The sequence below is a fragment of the Teleopsis dalmanni genome, chromosome X (assembly GCF_002237135.1).
Source record: "Teleopsis dalmanni isolate 2A chromosome X, ASM223713v2, whole genome shotgun sequence".
NCBI classification, from domain to species: Eukaryota; Metazoa; Arthropoda; class Insecta; order Diptera; family Diopsidae; genus Teleopsis; species Teleopsis dalmanni.
The window spans coordinates 88,407,965-88,427,170 of record NC_051848.1 but is presented as its reverse complement, the minus strand read 5'-3'; the positions used below and the strand labels follow the sequence as shown (position 1 = coordinate 88,427,170).

At 28.4% G+C, this 19,206-nt stretch overlaps 1 protein-coding gene across 1 annotated transcript in view; it reads left to right on the top strand.

Moving 5' to 3' along the window:
* Nucleotides 1-2,604: 2,604 nt before the first annotated feature.
* The window catches only part of LOC119689037, a 73,476-nt gene continuing 56,874 nt past the window's right edge, over nt 2,605-19,206 (top strand). The window contains exon 1 of the mRNA XM_038103769.1: nt 2,605-3,746. Within this exon, the coding sequence (XP_037959697.1) occupies nt 3,405-3,746 (342 nt within the window). The 5' untranslated portion in view covers nt 2,605-3,404. The remainder of the gene's footprint in view (nt 3,747-19,206) is intronic.

Genomic DNA, 19,206 nt, shown 5'->3' with positions numbered 1-19,206 from the left:
TATTATAATATTATATATTATAATAATATTATAATATTTTATATTATTATAATATATGTTATAATATTATTATAATAATATAATGTTATCTATTATTAAAATATTATATATTATATTATATATTATTATAATATTATATATTATATTATATATTATTATAATATTATATATTATATTATATATTATTATAATATTATATATTATATTATATATTATTATAATATTATATATTATATTATATATTATTATAATATTATATATTATATTATATATTATTATAATATTATATATTATATTATATATTATTATAATATTATATATTATATTATATATTATTATAATATTATATATTATATTATATATTATTATAATATTATATATTATATTATATATTATTATAATATTATATATTATATTATATATTATTATAATATTATATATTATATTATATATTATTATAATATTATATATTATATTATTATATTAGATTATATTAGATGGATATTATATTAATATTATATTAATATATTATATTATATATATTATATTATATTAATTATAGTTATATATATTATATTATTATTATATTATATAATTATATTTATGATGTATATTCTTATATTAATTATATTATATTAATTGAATATGTTTATTGAATTATATGTTGATTATATTATTTAATATTTATATTATATAATTATATGGTATATATATATATTATATATTATATTATATATATTATATTATATTTATTATATTATATTATATTATATGAATTATATTATTATAGTTATATAGATTATATATTGTATTATATAGTATTTATGTAATGGTATAGTAATGTAATTATTATATTATATTATATTATATGATATATATTTTTATATAGTATTATATTCTATTTATGTATATTATTTATAATATTAATAATTATATTATATTAATTATATTATATTTATATTATTATATTATATTAAATTATATTATATTATATTATATTATATTATATTATATTATATTATATTATATTATATTATGTTTCTCCCCACCTATCGGCATATAGATTAGACGTTGTTCCTCAAAATAATTGAGTTTATTTAAACCCGCTAAACCATTATTTGGATAACCCTGTATGCTGGATTAGCATATTGTTTTTAGAGTGAAAAGAGACACTAAAACAGATATTATGAGACAGTGAAAAGTCTCTTAATGGATGTTTCAATAAAACGGATACCTTAGTACAGGGCCCTCGACATGTTTTTAATCTACTACAATTGCACAAATTTTCATTTACTGTACTGGTAAAACTACGTTATTTAATTTTTTTTGTATACCAAATAAATAATTTTTAAATTGATAAATTAATATAACTTAATTTAATATTATATTATTTTTAATAATATAAATTTTTTCTGCGGCCCTCTAATCTGTAATGGTCCGCAATCGCATCTGGTGTGGACAGCCCTGCCTTGGTAGAATACATATCCGTACTGGATGAAGAATTGTACTCAAAATTAAGTATGTTTTTTTTAAACTTATTTATAACAACTTATCAACATTCGGCTGGATATCGTCTTGTACAAAGAAAAGTGAGCTGATAATGAATATCCACTTAAAAGAGTTTTAACTATAATGTGGCACGCGAGTAATATAATTATAATAAAATATATTTAGAAATAATAAAAACTTTATATTTAATTTTTATTGAATTTATTTATTATTAAACCTTTTCATTTAAATTTATGTACTCAATATAAAATATACATTTTTATAAATTTAGTTGAATCTTAGGACTAACTTTTATTTTATCATGAACTATAGCTTAATCTATGACAAGAGTTATGATTAAAGGTTTTAAAGTACAAAAGCTTTAATCACTACTTTTAACTAAAGCTTATTGGTTTTATTGCAATTAATGTCTCTTAGCACCTTTTTTTTACTGCCTTTACTTCTCTCCCTGAATATCTTCTTTAAGTCCACTGTCTCATTCTGTGGTTATAAATTATTTCATGTGTCTCGCCAGTGTGACTATAACATCAGACTGCTTAAATCAGTATATCTGCCTTCAGTTCGATGACATACTGGGGGGGTATTTGTATAATATATTTAAAGTTTAACTTCTACGATTATTTATCTTTTTAAAGATTTTAACACCTTATATTTAATAATTTTGAACGTTTCTACTCTTAGGTGCTTGTGTATATCGGTGTTACTAATATACGCAGCGGCTTGAAGTATTCGGCTTAGTACCAGGCTTTAGGCTGGCTGTAGTTGTCAAACATATTTTAGGGGTATTTTTTTTTTTTGTTTAATAATTTTGGGTAAATATTGCTACAAAATAAAATTTAGAAAAGAACTATGTTTAATTAAAAAAGAAGAGGAATAAAAGGGGGAACCAAAAAAAAAAGAACAAGACAAAGCAATTACACATCAACAGCAGCAATAGAATTTCGTACAAAAATAAAAAAAAAAACTAAAGAATTTCTGTATGAGATAAGAAATTTTAAACAATAAAAATTTCAAAGTCAGCCAACATGTTTTACAACAAAACAATAACAACAACAAATAGCAAACATGTGTGATTTGAAGACACAAAACAATACAAAACAAGCCAACAACCACCGGTGCAGAGCACCGCATAGCGCAACGAATCCCTAAGAGCTAACAAAACGATGATAAATGCAAAGCGGAATCGCGCCAACATCAAACATAACACAACTAAAATGTTGGGCGCATTGCAAGTGCTTGAGAAAATATCCCAAAACAATGCTTTCAACAGCAAAATATTGGGAAATAAAGTTGGTTTGTGTCTGTTGCTCGAGTTGTGACCGTTCTCAAGCATTCGCAAGGTATTTTTGTTCCATGGATTTGTGTCGCTTAGTTGCTTAAGTGGAACGAAACATTAAAAACTTGTTAATGTTCGCTTCGAACGACAGTCAACAACGATTCGTACGCGTGAATGGTTGTGTGGTGTATTGAATTTGGGAGTGAGGGCGCTTGCTTATGTTGTTCTATTGAACGCACAAGAAATGCGACGATTTTTTTATGAGAATTTTACATACAAAACAAAAATTAATTAATTTTACGTTTAACTTAATTTTTGCGTTAATTACTTTTAATTGTTTTCACTTGAATAGTGCTTTCGTTTAATTGTTATTATTTCATTTTTTATAAATTGTGCAAGTGCAAGTGTTGTTTTTTTAGTTTGTTTTTGATTTCTTTGAAAAAGTAAAAAGAAGAAAAAAGAAAAAAGCGAAACAAAGCAAGAAAATAAGAAGAAAAGAATTTTTATATAATTATTAAATTTTAAATTATTATTTTGTTAAACACTATATGTACATATAATATATAAATATATATAAATATAATACATATAAAGTATATTTGAAAAACCAAAAGAAAATATGGTTATTACCGCAACGACATTATCAACAACACCCACAACGGGTTCAACCTCTTCGACATGTACCACACTAGAAATGCAGCCTTCCCTACGTCAGCATGCAAATTCTAGTTCCCCAACACGCACACACACACACACAAGCACACGCACTTCTTCCATACTAGACAGTCCAACTCTGGCACGTGTGGAACGTGCCCGTCTGAGATTGGAGATTTCGAATAGTCAACAGCAATTGCCGCCGCTCAACTATTGCAACGGCAGTAGCAGCAGCAATTGCAACAGCAACGCAACAACACTCAATGGTGAAGGCAACTACTTTGACTACAACTCTTTATACTCACAGGTAAATCCAATTAAGAAAAAACCTCCACTTGTGATTATCCAATTATCCTGAAGTCTACAAAATAGATTTTAGGAACAGTAAATTACACTATTTTCTTATTTTGCGATTTAATAGATAATAAATTACGTATTAAAGCTATCACATTAGTAATGGCGATAATGACCCTCAGTAGATCACAAAAAATTAATTAACTCTAACGACTTTAAAAAAAAGTAGATTGAGAGTAGAGCGCATTATTGACCCCGCACTACTATGTTTCTGTTTGTTGCTGAGCGAGTTATATTGACTAGTTTTCGTAAGCCACTGACCTTGGAACGTTCCTTGTGGAAGCTGAACTGGTCAACTACAAGTACATTTAATGCTTTCAAAAATTCCGGTGATCTATTGCAAATAATGCAGATTTATTTTACCACTTTCAAAGCTTTAGCCAAGCAATATGTCGCTGTTTTAAAGACTCAAGCAGCAGTCTTTCTTCTAAAGCTTTTGTGAATGTCTTACTATCATAGTCTAACTACTATTGCCAAATTCAATAATATGTTGGGCTGACAACTAATTCATCAAATTTATAATCCAAATAGTTCCCAGTGTTTCACTTTCCCATATAAGGATTTGAGATCAATTTAGACCACAAACGACTTTATTTATTTATCACAAACTATTAGTATTTTATTAAATTTTGTTTTTTTCTTAGTGAAAAAAATATTTCTATTATTTCATCCATTAGTCTAGGCGATGTGAATGCTAGAAAGCTAGAGATTTAAGTTTTTTCACTGTTTTTAATCCACGGTTTCTAATAAGAATAATTTGTATGTAGATGTTCTCTTTGTTTATAGGATGTGTTCTTGTAAATAGATGAGTTTTTTTTTTTTTGCACTGAATAAAAAAGTATTAAAAGTATTTTGTAGAGTGATACTTTAATTCACTACTGTCGCTTCCGACGGGTTAGATATGACATGTGCATTGAATATCTGTCAGTTAGTTAAAAATGATCTGTCGGTTATAACTCATTGTCCTCCGCAGTTAGGAATTATGGAACTAAGAGCATTGTTAATACTTAATACTTTCTTATTTACTGTTTCAAGATGCTCCTTGAATGTAAGGTTACGGTCCAAAAATACAGCTCAGTACTTTAAATATGGTTATGATGTTCTATTGTATATAAGTCCCCTACCAATTCGGCTACCTCTGCTCTAATATTTCTTTTAAGTTAATTCCTTTTTGATTAACTTTGTAAATTAAGTTGCTTAATATTGTCTGGAGTAAGTCTAGATTTTTATATATATGTGTATGTGTGTCTGTATTTGTAAAAACAACTTTTTCAATAAATTTGCTTTGTCTTTTATTAATTTGATAAGAGATCAAAAAATACGTTTACATGCAAAAAATTACTTTAAAGTACTCCAAGATAAACAAAAATAATTGTGAAATGCTACAGTTGTTAATTTTGTAGTATTAACTTCTAATAAATAAACTTTTAAAGAAGTTTAATAATGCCGTTAACTTGTTGTAGAGCCGTTTTGTCCAAGTCGGGCGAAGTTCCGGTGGTATTATGTTAACCACAACTACACTCCGAATACGGGATAATTCGTCTGAACGACCCTCTATAAATCCCATTGGTTGCAGACCGCGCAAAATCCTAAGATACATGATATTAATTTGTGATATAGCCATTATCTGAAAGTTATATCATTATTATTTATTATTAATATACAATGCAAATTTTTATTTAAACTATTGTTGTACTCACGAAACGTATTAGGTCTAAAAAACGGACGATTTAAATTTTTCTCTTCAATATTAATTGAAGAAAAGTGCTTTGTATGTTACTTCTATTTTATGTTTAGTAAGTGAAAAAAATATTTTGTGAAGTATATTTTTTTTTTGTAATCCAGTGCTAATTAGATAGTAATTTCTTTAAATTTCATTATCTATATTTTAAAATTGTCAACCATAGTTGGCGATACCATTCTTCATGACAAACTTAATGAAAATAGCTTAACCATAGTAGACACCCATTTTTTCTAAGTTCATTAAAAACTATCGTTTTTCAATAGTTCTATATTTTAATCTGAAAAAATTTATCTCTGCGTAAATTAATTTGTTGGCAAAACTTTTTTTCTGTTGAAGTCTGCATTAATCTAATATAATATCTAGATATTTAGAGGAGAGTTTCGATTGCTTACTGACCTGAATAATTCAAGGAATGGTATTCAAAATCTTGTAGAAATCAACATCAATACGATTTCGGTTTTTTATTCGTACAGCTCATAAGTCCAAAGTTTGATTACTCTCCCTAAATGATTGCACTACTTATCATAGAAATGACCCAGTTAATAATACAGCTTTCTATAGCAATTCATTACTAATATTGAAGACTGACATATACCATAAATACGTATTACTAAGTGCATCCCTTATGGTATGTCTAAAGCTTAGAGTACATTCAGTGTTTTAAGTATGCCGCATTGGTATTTAATAAAAACATTGTTTTGTTTTCTTTTATGTATAGTGTACAAAGTGCCCGGAATTTGAAATTGGAAAGATGATCCTAAAAAATATACACAGAATTTCAGTTCATGAGTTGGTAGCACTATATATACTATATATGTATATCTAAAGTTTTGGCAAATTTAGTTTTAGTCACTCGCTAAAAGCTATCGTCGTACAATTGTGCGTACAACTGTACGAATGTGATCGCCTAATACTGTACTCATAGGACATGTTCTTCAAGCTACAATCACCACTCCGAGTAAGGAGTTCGAACAGTTTGCGCCTGCATAAGATAATTCACTAAACGAAGTAAAAATTATACTCTTATCAGCCTTCGGAAAATTTATTGAGGATTGAGTGAAACGATATTGGGTATACTGTATTGTACTTTGAATTACTAAATTACTGAATTTAATAGAACTGACCACTCAGTAAATTTTAAAAAAAGGTAAAAACCTTGTAAGTGGGTGTTATGTGGGGGTATCAGTTATGATACTGCATTCTATTCAATATGTTTGAGAATGTTTAGAGCTCAATAAATACATATTATCAGTATATATAATATATATCATTTCATTTATCCTATGTAAGATTTTTTTTTTTTATAAAGAATGTTTTTGTTCCGCAGTCATTCAAAGTTTGTGTGAACTTTAAGAAAAAACTATAAAAAACTCCATAATTTAGTTAATAACATATTTAGAAATAGAAAAATATACTTTAGCATATTAACTTATTAGCTTATTAGCTTAACTATTGTCATGATTCCTTCCGTGTTTGTTTGAGTAACTGAAGCAACGTCTTATGAAGGGTCCAAGATAAAAGAAATTGATCCCACATAATATTTAAATTTCTGGTGTAATTTTACTCTGCCTGCTCAATTGTCATTCAACGTAATTAGACTGAAAGTTGAATGGCTTAATTACAAAAATTATATATGCGAGATACTGAAAGAAGTTGCAAAGGCCCATTTTCATATGTGAAAATTTAACTGCGATGCACTGGAAATGCAGCAGAGTGGAGTGCCTGAATTGGATACTGAAACGTAACAAATGCATTTGACCACGAAGCGTGAACTTTTAGATTGGTTCAGCAAAAAATAAAAATAATAAAAAATAAATAAAAAAGTTTCAGTGAAAATTGCTGCAGTATTGAAGTGAAAAGCGCCATCGTTTTGTAATAAGAGTTAAACATAAATTACACCACATTAAAGCAAAAAGATCTCAACGTCTATTGGTGCCATTTGACCGAAGTAATTGCACTTAATTTTTTTTTTACATATATTTATTGTATGTAAAATATATATAAAATCTTCGTTAGGAAAATGTCCGCAAAATGAATTTAATGATTTGTTAAACAAAAAATTTATTTTTCAAACATTTACTTGACAATATATAAACATACAGGGTTAAGCAATTGAAGTGTTGCATATTTAAGCCTATGATTAGATATCTTTTATGTGTGAAATTATTTTTATTTTTATTTTTATTTTTTTTGAATTAAACTACAAAAATTGGTGAAAATTATCAAAATTTCAGAATCCGTTCTAGCAGTTCCACGGTTAAAAAATGAGTTACATACTTTACAAATATGATCTTCCAGTATTTAGGCCCATTTCTGAACAATGACTTTCTTCAGCGCATCCGTACTGGCATACTTTTTACTTCTCATCTAGCTCTCCAAAATGGCTTAGATGGAATAGTCTATCGGATTTGCAAGTGGCGAATTCTAAAACCTTTAATTTCATGTGGACGAATTGTAGTATGGAACATGATTTTTTAATCATTCCTGGTTCCCAATAATTTGTCACATTGTTTTTGACACCAGGGTCGATGAAAAAAATTGGAGAGCATCCATCGGCGGTCACAGCTATCCATACCATTACTGGTCAAGTAAAATTACTTCAGGTGGCCATTGGTAGTCTCAAATGGCAGTGAACGATAGTGCGTTTAGTTTAGAGAGTTTATAAACTGCTCAATTGGAAAATGTTTCTCATCACAGAACAAAATGTTTGGAAATTCGTCATGTTAATGCAAGCACTACAACTCCTTTGCTCTTCCAAGTCTAACTTATGCGTCGGATGCATCAGTTCTTTCTTCATTTGATTACCACTACGATGTCGATTTCATTTAAGTCGGGCTTTTAACTTCCGAACCATTTTAGATGATGTTGCAATTTATTTTCATCCACTATTGACGACGCTGCCTGTACTATTATAATGATTTATGGTACGATACAAAAACATTTTATTCACTTTAAGGTGTTTAGATGTTTAAGCTCACGGACAATAGCTAGTTGTGATTGCAATTTTCCAGCCAAATATAACTATTACGTTTGAATTTCACTTCGTATAACTTTTGTTTTATAAAAATTAGATGTACATGCTCATGGTATCTTGGACAGATATACCTTTGTATAGTTGATAACACTTCAATCGCCTGTTTATAATTATTAAACTTAATTATTAAACCCTTTAGGATTTGCTGAGTTATAGTATACGCCTTATATCATTGCCCTAAACTATATTCTGAAACCAGGGAATAAAGATTTACTACAAAAAGAGTCTATCATTCTTTTCATCAGTCCATCAGTCTAAGAAGTTTCACAATTTTCTAATTAAAAATAGTGGAACAATTTACTGAACTTTACACTTACTACAAAAAAATTGTATAGACATAAATAACACCCCACCGAAATAGCTTCCCTGCTTTTAAGGTAATATCTTTTATTTAGAAAAAAATCCTATAATGAATAGCAAAACATACAATTTATCTATAACGAAAGTTCTGCTAGACACATCGAAGTGAAAAAATTCGTGGCTATGCTGACAGACTATCGACGAATAAAAATCTGCACTGAAAAATGTAGTGTCACTTTCAGCCGATAATATAGAAACAACAAAGAAGAAAAAAAAGAAACAGCTGAACATTTTCCAAGCAAGATATTGCATTATGAAGATCTACAAACTACTGACATCATTGCGGTCATCCAAAACATAGACCTTGCAGAAATAATCTCCAGAAGTAATCCAAACCTCTAGTTTGGAAATTCTAAATTTCATATTTGGGTATATAATCGATAAAAAAAGCAACGATTTTACGCTTCTTAATTAAAAACAGAAAGCTTACTATGACATTAATAAGGATCACTCAGTTTAGCTAGGGACTTGGTACGTTAAAATAGATCTATTCATGTTGCTTTTTATTGTTTGCTATTCTTTCATCATATTTATGACTTTCTGTAGCACAATTGTTCAGTTGATAATATTCGTATGTTTCAAAATGACAACTATATGATTATAATAATATAATCTTAAATTTTATGGATAATAAGTCTATTTATCGAATTGATAATATTTAACGCACTTACATTTGACCGTATTATAATTTATTCCTCTCTTGACCGTATTATATCATTTGTATTCATTTCTCATTCTCTTTTTTCTCTGTCACTATCTTCCTTCTTCAGTTCTTCTCTCTCTTCCACTTTCTCTCTTCATCTCTTTCTCTCCTTCTCTTTCTCTGTTTCTCTTTATCTCTCGATTTCTCTCTCTCTCTATCTCTCTTGCTCTGTATCTATCTCTCTTTCTCTCTGTATCTATCTTTCTTTAACTTTGTATCTATCTCTCTTTCTCTCTGTGTCTATCTCTCTTTCTCTCTGTATCTATCTCTTTCCCTCTGTATCTATCTCTTTCTCTCTGTATCTATCTTTTTCTCTCTGAATTTATCTCTCCCACTTTCTCTCATTCTCTCTATCTTTCTCTGTCTCACTCACACTCTCTATCTATATTTATCTCTCTTTTTCTCCCGCATTGTATCTAGCTCTTTTACCTCTCTTCCTAACTGAATGTATCTCTCTTGTTCTCTCTTTCCCTCCCTCATTTTCCGTTTCTCCATCGCTCGCTCTCTCTTTCACTCTGTTTAGCTCGCTCTTTCTTTCTGTTTTACATTCTTAATGTCAATGGAATATCTTTTTTAAGAAAATATAACATATCTAACGTTACCGCAATCAGGTGTGCGCGTGTGTGTATGTGGTTTTTGTTATACATTCTTCTGTTATTTTTTCTGCCTAATGTCCATCTTATATTTTCAATATTGCAATGGTTTTTGAGAAATAATGAAAATATAAACAGGTACGAGAAAAAAAGGTGTTTGCAATTTGCAAAGATTTCATTGATGGACACTTAAATATTATAGAAACAATAAGTTTTTCTGCATAAAATTTAATGATCTTTTGAACATTTTTACCGAAACAATGCTCTGTTCAAAGCTTAAAAACTCTTTGTTTTGACCTCCCTACCAACCATACAATAGAGTACTTGTGAAGCAAACAACTACGCCTTGTGACCTTTTAAGCCGAAAGAAACAACTCACTAACAGTGCAAACCTGAAAAAGCCACTATCCAATATTAGACAATACGGCCAACAGACCTACAAACAAAAAACAGGCAGAGAGTCGAAGATTCGTGACAGCCACATAACGCCATAGAAACTGTGGTGCAGTAAATTGCATACCAAGCTGCGGCACTTCGCAATTGGAATGCGTTTGGCTTGACTGCCTTTTGCTGCAACTTTTACAAATTTTCTTAATACTTTTTGATTAAATAAAATAGTAAAAGGAAACAATGCATTTCATGCCAACTAAAAGTGAAAAAAGAAAAAAAATAAAAAATTTTGTGCCGTCCAAGCAAAACTTAGTCCAAGAATTTATAGAGCAAAAATTTTTTACTCAATAAAAAACAGCAAGAAAAAGTTAGAAACTCATAGGCGGTCTAAGACAATAGCACAGTCTTAAAAACAGAATTTATGTAGATTTAGTGGTCGGAGATTTAAAGGGTATTAAGACTATTTAGCATTCAACGTTTTTCAAATACAAAACAAATTCAAAAATATAATGAGTTAATGCGCTAGCGAAGTCTTATGGAATAATTTTAGCTTTCTTCAATGCAATGGCAATATTTCCAGAAGAATTGCACTAAACTATAGTTGAGAAAAATTCCTCAAATTTGTGTTTCATTTTCAGCAAACAGTTTTAAAAATATAATTAGTTACAATTTCAGTAGAAGTCTTAATGAATTTAATGATTGATCCATAAATATTATAGATCTAATCCATAAATATTATATTTCCACTAACTGTCTCTCATAATTACACTTATCACATCCACTAAATTATTTGAAATATTTTTCCATACGGCAAACAAAACTTATTGTTATGGAACTGAGAAAAAAGGAAAAACCACAAAGAAAATTGATAGATAATACAGAATACAGAACAAGGGATGATATTTAATGTGTAGGGCATAATTGTGAAAGAAGCACTGACTCGAGAAATCCTGTGACCGCTGTGATAATGATAATGGTCATTGTGCGAAAAGAAAAATATATATATAAATACTAGAAATACTAGAATAAATACTACTAGTCACACAAAAATTAAATGTTATATACCAATAAAGACAATATAGGTATATTATATATTAATTAAATATAACTTGAAATAGATATAAATATTGTAAGATTTTGAAGAACTTAATGATAAGAATCAGGAATCACTACTATTCTGTCTAATACAAAAATGCGAAGTCTTCAGATTCTCATACCTCTATGCAAACGCCTAAAAAGACGTCAAGGAATGACGAAATGACGTAGAGGTCATAGCAATCGAAATGTGCCCGTCGTACTCCAGTTCGCAATGCCGAAAAATATACCATAAATAAGAAGAGTCTATTTTAATTTTAACAAGGACTAGTATCTTTTAATAGTCCAATAAACCAGAGTAAACAAATCTGAATTATTCTATGCAAAATGATGTTCAACCTACTAAATTTTGACATTTTTCTTGTTAATATATTTTGTTAAATAGTTTCAGAAATGGTTTCAAATTAAAACTGTATAATTGGGAAACAATCAATAAGAATGTGTTAGTCAAACTTCAAATGAAACTAAGCAAAAATGTTGTGGAGAAACTGGCTAGTTCATAACGACATCCATTGTGACGTTGTCAGCAAGGAATCTGACAAGGCTGTCGTCGTTCAAGCAAGACCTGAAATGATCAGTTATTTGTCAAAACTAATTTAGAAAAAAGTCACAAACGTTTATCTTTGGTGCAAGAGAAAAGTGCAAATCTGAAGAATCGACTGAAGTTGATGGATGAACATATTAACATATTATGCACTCAAATTGCTGAGATGTGAAATCCTCTTTAAGATGACGTATGGTCATGAGGTCAAAAGAGGTATTGGTCAAAAACTTTTGCTTAGTAAACAATTCTTTAGTACTTTCTTTAAAATTCTCAAAAATTTTAGCTCTTTAATATTAATAAAATATTCTTGAAAAATCTGTCTGGTAAATAGGTGTTTAACGCTTAATATGCATTCGATATTTTCTGTATTAGATATTATTATTATTATTGTTCGGTTCAGTTTTTCCTTATCGTGTAATATTATGATTAAAATATTTTCTTATAAAAATTTATTATTCATTGAATAAAAAAAATTTATTAGTTTAAGAGACATACAATTTTCTTATTCAGTGTTTATACGTAATGTAATTAATTAAGGATATTGGGACTGCAATATAAGAATATGGTATACTTACATACATATATGTAATAAATATTAGTTAAAGTCGCTTTAACTAGTTATTTAAAATTTCAAATTTAAAAACAAAAATTATAAAAATATTTATATTAAGTTCGTCTTCTTCGACTACTCTTATTATTCTTTTTAATTCTTAATTCTAGTCAACGGAATTGTCGAATATGATGATGAGAATCTCGAAAACTGCCAACTTGCAGTTTATTCCGTCAGAATGCATTGTACCCGAGTTGTACTTATGAGGTAGTCATATGATATGTGTTGCACTGAGGTGCTACATATAACTATATGTTTACTATAAATAATTATTTAAGCCGTAATTTTTTCGGAATAGCAAAAAAATACTTGCAGCGTATGAAAGAAAACATATGAAGAGAAACAGCAATGCTCTTAATATCTTCAGAGTTTGGTTTTAGTCGCAAAAATTTCATGTCTTAAGTTTCAGTGCAGCCAAATTCAAAAATCAGTCTATTGAGAATGTTCAATGAAAATATGTTGCAAAAATTCAATCATCCGTTAAAATCATCCTTATATGATAAATATAAGTACTAATAAATTCAAATAAATGAATTAATTTAAATATATAAGATAATTTTTATTTTGTTTTCTTTTATTTAAATTAATTAATTTTCAGTGTTTAGAATTTTATATTTTATATTGTACATAACACAACAAAGATGCATTTAACATATTTTAAAAGTGATGCCAATTTATTTCAACCAGACTTAATGCTGTTCTTTTACAACTCTAAAAGAAAAAATTACGACTTTGCTTTAAAAGGATTTTCAACTAACTTACTCGATTTCTCTTGTGGCTATCGTGCATAACAGATAATAGTTATAGTTAATAATGGTAAAAAGCATAATAAGACCATATCATAAAATTAATTCATATAAAGTCACACTATGACAATAGACTTAAACAGATCATATATTCTCCTAAAGGATAGTTGCGTAATATTCAATCTCTGGAGCATACAATCAATGTTTGCTCTATCAACGAAACTTATTTCAACTTATATGCCTTTTAATAACAGGTTTTAATTTATCATTCACTAAAATATCTGCCTCCCAGAAATTTGTTTACTTAACATATGAAGTTTCTTTATTGCCGATGTGAACGATGTGAAACGCAATCAATGCACGTAAAGTCCATTAACGAATTCAAGTGCACATGCAGTTATCAGCTCCTGCAGTTGACAACGCTTACTAAATGACACTGAAGTGTCATTGGAGCAAAACATTTCAGCAAATTTAAACAAATGCCATTTTGACCCAAATTTCATCAATTGCATAAATTAATATGTCGGAAATGCAAAGAACGCTCTGAGCTGCAGATGCAATGGGTACAATGATTCCATAAACAAAACCATTTAATGCGCAACCGACCAATCAATTTTAATGAAAACAATAAAAAAAATAAAATAAAAAAAATAAAAAAATGCAATCAGCATTTGATAATTTAATTTAATGTTCGCAAAAAAATTTTAGAGGCGCCCCAAGCAACGAAATTGCCATGCAAATTCGAGCAGCGAAATTTATAGAAATTTCAACATCTCCAGAACACATTGCAAATATTTTCACTGTTCTGGCAAAATGCTTATTAACCCATAAAAACATTTCAAACAAAAAATTAAATTAATAAATTGCAAATTAAAATAGTTTGCTAACAAGAGATTTGATTCATATTTAGTCATAGTCACTAACAACACTCACACCTATTCGAAATTTCCGCGAAAAGAAAAAATGCACCCTAAAAATTTTTTTACATAAACAATATTTTCGCCATTGAATAATAAACAAATTTCACCTTGGCACTTGGAACAAAGCTACTTCCGTTTTAAATAAATATAAATAAATTAAATATTCGGTATTTAAATAAATACCGAAAGGCAAACAAAAAAGTATCTATAAATAAAAGATTTCTTTCACTTAAAATTGGCCACCAAAATTTTGTATCTGATGCTGTTTGCCGCACCCGATAAGCATGGCGCGATTATGACTCACAATAAAATGAAATTCATTCATAAAAAATTCAATAAATAATACAATAAAAAATTTTAGAGAATATACACAGAAGTGAAAAGCACACTACATTACTCATATTATATTAGTCACATGTATACTATATATTATATGGTATAATAGGAGTATGTTTCACATGTTTACCCGCAAGGCTTATTGTAAACGTCAAAAACTGGGGACCTTCCCGTACTGATATCAAAATATATTTTTTTAAAAACGATGTGTTAATGGTATTGAATAAACACTATATGTAAACAAAGTTTATAATATACTTTTTCGGACTTAATAGAAATTTAAGAGGAGAAAAATTGGTATCACAATATCTGTATTACTATTAAAACCGGCGTAACATTTTTTTGAAAATGTTTTTAAAATCTAAAATGCTACATACTTTACCTAGGTATTATTCTAATAAACTACGATCTCTGTATATTAAATATTTTTATTGAATAGTTTTGTCATCTTCTTAGGTGTTCAGTATTAAGCAGTTTTCTTAGTTTCCATTTGTAAAGATTGTAATGTTTTAACCATAGGGTAGTCGGTATTGCTTTAGTATAGCAATTTAAATATATTAGATTTATTAGACACACCAAATAAATCCTAATTTTGGCACAATTTTTAAACGATGAAAATAAAGAATTATTTTTCATTCAAAAGTATATAAACAAGATTTGTCAAAATCAAGAATCATCTAGAACGATATGTTCTATAAAAGCCAAGAAAAATTCCGTACGTAGATTTTACAATTGATTTTACACAGAGTGATTGTAAAACATATAAGGTAATGCCCGGATGAATTGTAAAAAAATAATTCTTCCACTACTATACCCAATCAAATCAACTTTTTATAGTTCCAGAACATAATGCTACAACCAGACTCTATGCATTAAAATACAAATAAAAGGTATTCACAATCTCCAATAAAGACCATTAAATAATATTTTTATTAAAAAATTATATGGTATGCTATATATAAGTCAAGTTAGTCAAGGTATTTAACACATTTGAAGTTAATACTGTCGACGTTAGTACTTCCTCCATCGTTTAGGTGGTCTTAACAGCGCACGTCTTCCGCCAGGTTTCGACTTTTTCACAACTTCGATATATAAGTCAGCCCTTGAATGCTCTTGAATTATAGTCAATATAATGCCATTTTCTTGTTCTTATAAACTCTACAAAAGAAATTAATCGTAGTCTTAAATGGAAGTTACAATTTTTCTAAACATATCGGTACATAAGGCATTACTACTTGTAAATAATATAATCTTATACAAACTAAGGAAAAGATACTATATATCATTATGTACGAAAACTGCATTCAGTTTTTGTATTGTGTATTTTTACTAACACAGCATCAACAGAGCAACAAACTTAATTACAAGAACTCAAACAATAAGGAAAGCAAAGCATTAAGAATAACAAAATTTATATTAATTTTAGTAAGCGGAAGTAACAATTAAAAAAAAAAAATATTAAATCGTCACGACGGGGAAACTTGAGTGCATACCCATAATTTGAGATTAATAAAACGTGAAAATTAATTCCGGAAATAAAAAGGATTCAATATTTAAATAATTCTTTCTTGTGTATCATGACATTGACCCTCAATTATGAAGATCTCTTCAATGCTTTTATGAGTTGCTTTCGGTATTTGTATTTATATGTTGAAAAAATTAAGATAAACTGATCAATTTAACCCGTCATTTAGTACTTACCTATAGAAAAAGGTTATATATAATATTTACCAAAGCCTTTTAAAGTTGGATTGAACTTTATGACGTCATAAATAGTTTATATGCTTTCTATATCAGAAGTGTCCAAAATTGATCGTATAAAAATTACATATCACGCGCATGAAATATGCCGCCATAATTTTTGACTATAAGATAGGCACAAGTCCTTTCCACAATTAACTTTTAAGATTAATTTAATGCCAAAAGCACAGTTTTTGTAGAGTTCAATACAAAGTATGTCCTAATGGAACAATATTAATTATATATGGTGTTTGATTATTTTATCCATTGACTTCTAAAATTGAGATATGCACTGGATATAGGTGCAATTATTTAACATTGGACTCCTCGTCTATCAATCAGCGTTTTCATTCCCTTCGCGGCTTGCACATCAAACCCGAATTGTTCAGCAAACCCAAATGAATTCTATCACAATATAAGAACAGTGAGGTCACTTGGCTGTCAGATATTATATCGATGATTGTGGCTTTATTTACCATATGTATTTGATTAGACCTGCACGTATCCATACACAGATTTCAATGCCAAATAATTTTGCTTAAAATATAGTTTGCAAAACTTTTAAGATTGGATTCCCAAATGTACTTGACCCAGTGTTACAATCCTCAAACTTGTGTCCATCTCCTATTAGGTCAGGCTTGGTGTTGGTATTTATTAAATTTATGTATAAATGACTTTACTTTGAAGGTTAATGGTATTTTGGGAACATAAATAAATTTTAAAAAAGATTGATATAAATTGAACTGTTTCACTAAGTTGTAGTATGGGTAGGGTTAAGAATTTATTTAATTTAGTGTACTAGTTGAGGAAGGTCTCATGTTGCACATGGGTTTAATCTCACATCTACACTCTTCCCCACTTTTCTAAGAGTAAACATTTATGATTATTGTGCATGGACTACGATGGCATGTCAGGTAAATTTAGTAAACACATGATAGCCACATTTTACGTTAGTGACCACAAGGTATCATATATTTTTTGTAAATTACAATACCGAATGCAGTACACTCTCTGACTTTGAAAATCAGTGTTCTAGCAAATCTTCTAATAAAGTTTATAGTATTAAAGCAAAAGAAGTATATAATATATTTTGTTATTATTTTATATAAGAATATACAATATATTTTTATATTATCTATTTCATTTTTGATTATATAAAATTGTATATATAATATATTTAATTCTTAATATCTCTTCTATATCACAATTTAGAAGAGTTTGCAATTTACTAGCATAAAACTAGAATAACTGACACGATAAATATTATTTATTTTTTTAAGAATTTTAATACTTAGATCATCCAGTTCCAAAATTCGTAAATTAGTATAGTTGTCAAATTTGATAAGAACTTGATAAGCAACCACAATATCAGACTTAAAATAAACACTCCTCAAAATTCACTTGAATTTTTTATTTTTATAATATTTTTTCTTTTTGATTCTTTTAAATTACTCCAAGCGGAATCATTAACAATACAGCTTATCAAAATTCTAAGACTTAGTATTGCTAAATATGTTTTTATCGCCCATAATTAAAACTTATTCCGCAATTGTCTTAAAAATAGACAAAAATCATCAACCGAGAATATTTCGTCGACAACGCACATAACATGACACCCTCATAAAAAATACCAACAATCTTATCAATTCGCATAACTACAGCAACAATTTATTAACAATAAATTTAAATTAAATTTAAAACAATAATTGCAATTAGTCATTTTATTAAATTTTAGAATGGAATCATTCTTGTGCTATCAGTAGCAAGTATTCGTACTGATAACGATTGTTTTAGGGGCACTTGATTCTCCATGGACAATTTTTAAGCAGTTTCGAGAACTACATTTTAATTGACTAGAAATATTTTCTTTCAATATTTATTGATTTTACAAAGTGATATTAAATTAAATATGATAAGAATATCATAATAATTCCCATTAAAGACATTAGGTCATTATTATTAAACGCTTAAGACCGAATTTAATCAATGAATAAAGTCTTGAAGAAATTTAAGTGCAATTATTTTTTTTATACAATATCACTTGCTTCAGTAACACTAGAATGATACTTTTTGAAGAAGAGTTTAAGTAGGAACAATCTTGAAGCTCTCTGTTCAATAGATTGAATTAGTACAGCTTCGAGCTGCATCTAGTTTAATAAACTGCAACTTATTTTTATGTATTGGTTGCACTGCCAGTAACAATCGTATTAATTATAACGGATATGTGATGACAAATTTTTATTCACCGAGCAAAATAGCAACACGATCATCAATATTTTTGGCAAGGGTTTGTAAGAAATTTAGTGGTGACAATGGAATTAAATATAGCAGAACAGAATATGTATAAATAGTTATGAGAAGTGTGGACAAGACACAAAATACCTTATCCTTACCTTTTCAATAATTAGATACATTAGATACACTAGTTAGATTAGATTAGAATTTGAAAGGGTTGGGAACTATTTCATCACGTCACTGAGAATTATTATGGCAAGCCGAGTTTAGTTTCACACGTTGGATGCAGCATTAGTAGCACCCTAGTTCTGACTTTTGCTACCGCCCCTTTTCTAGCTACTTCATTGCCTTTCTCGTTTTCCG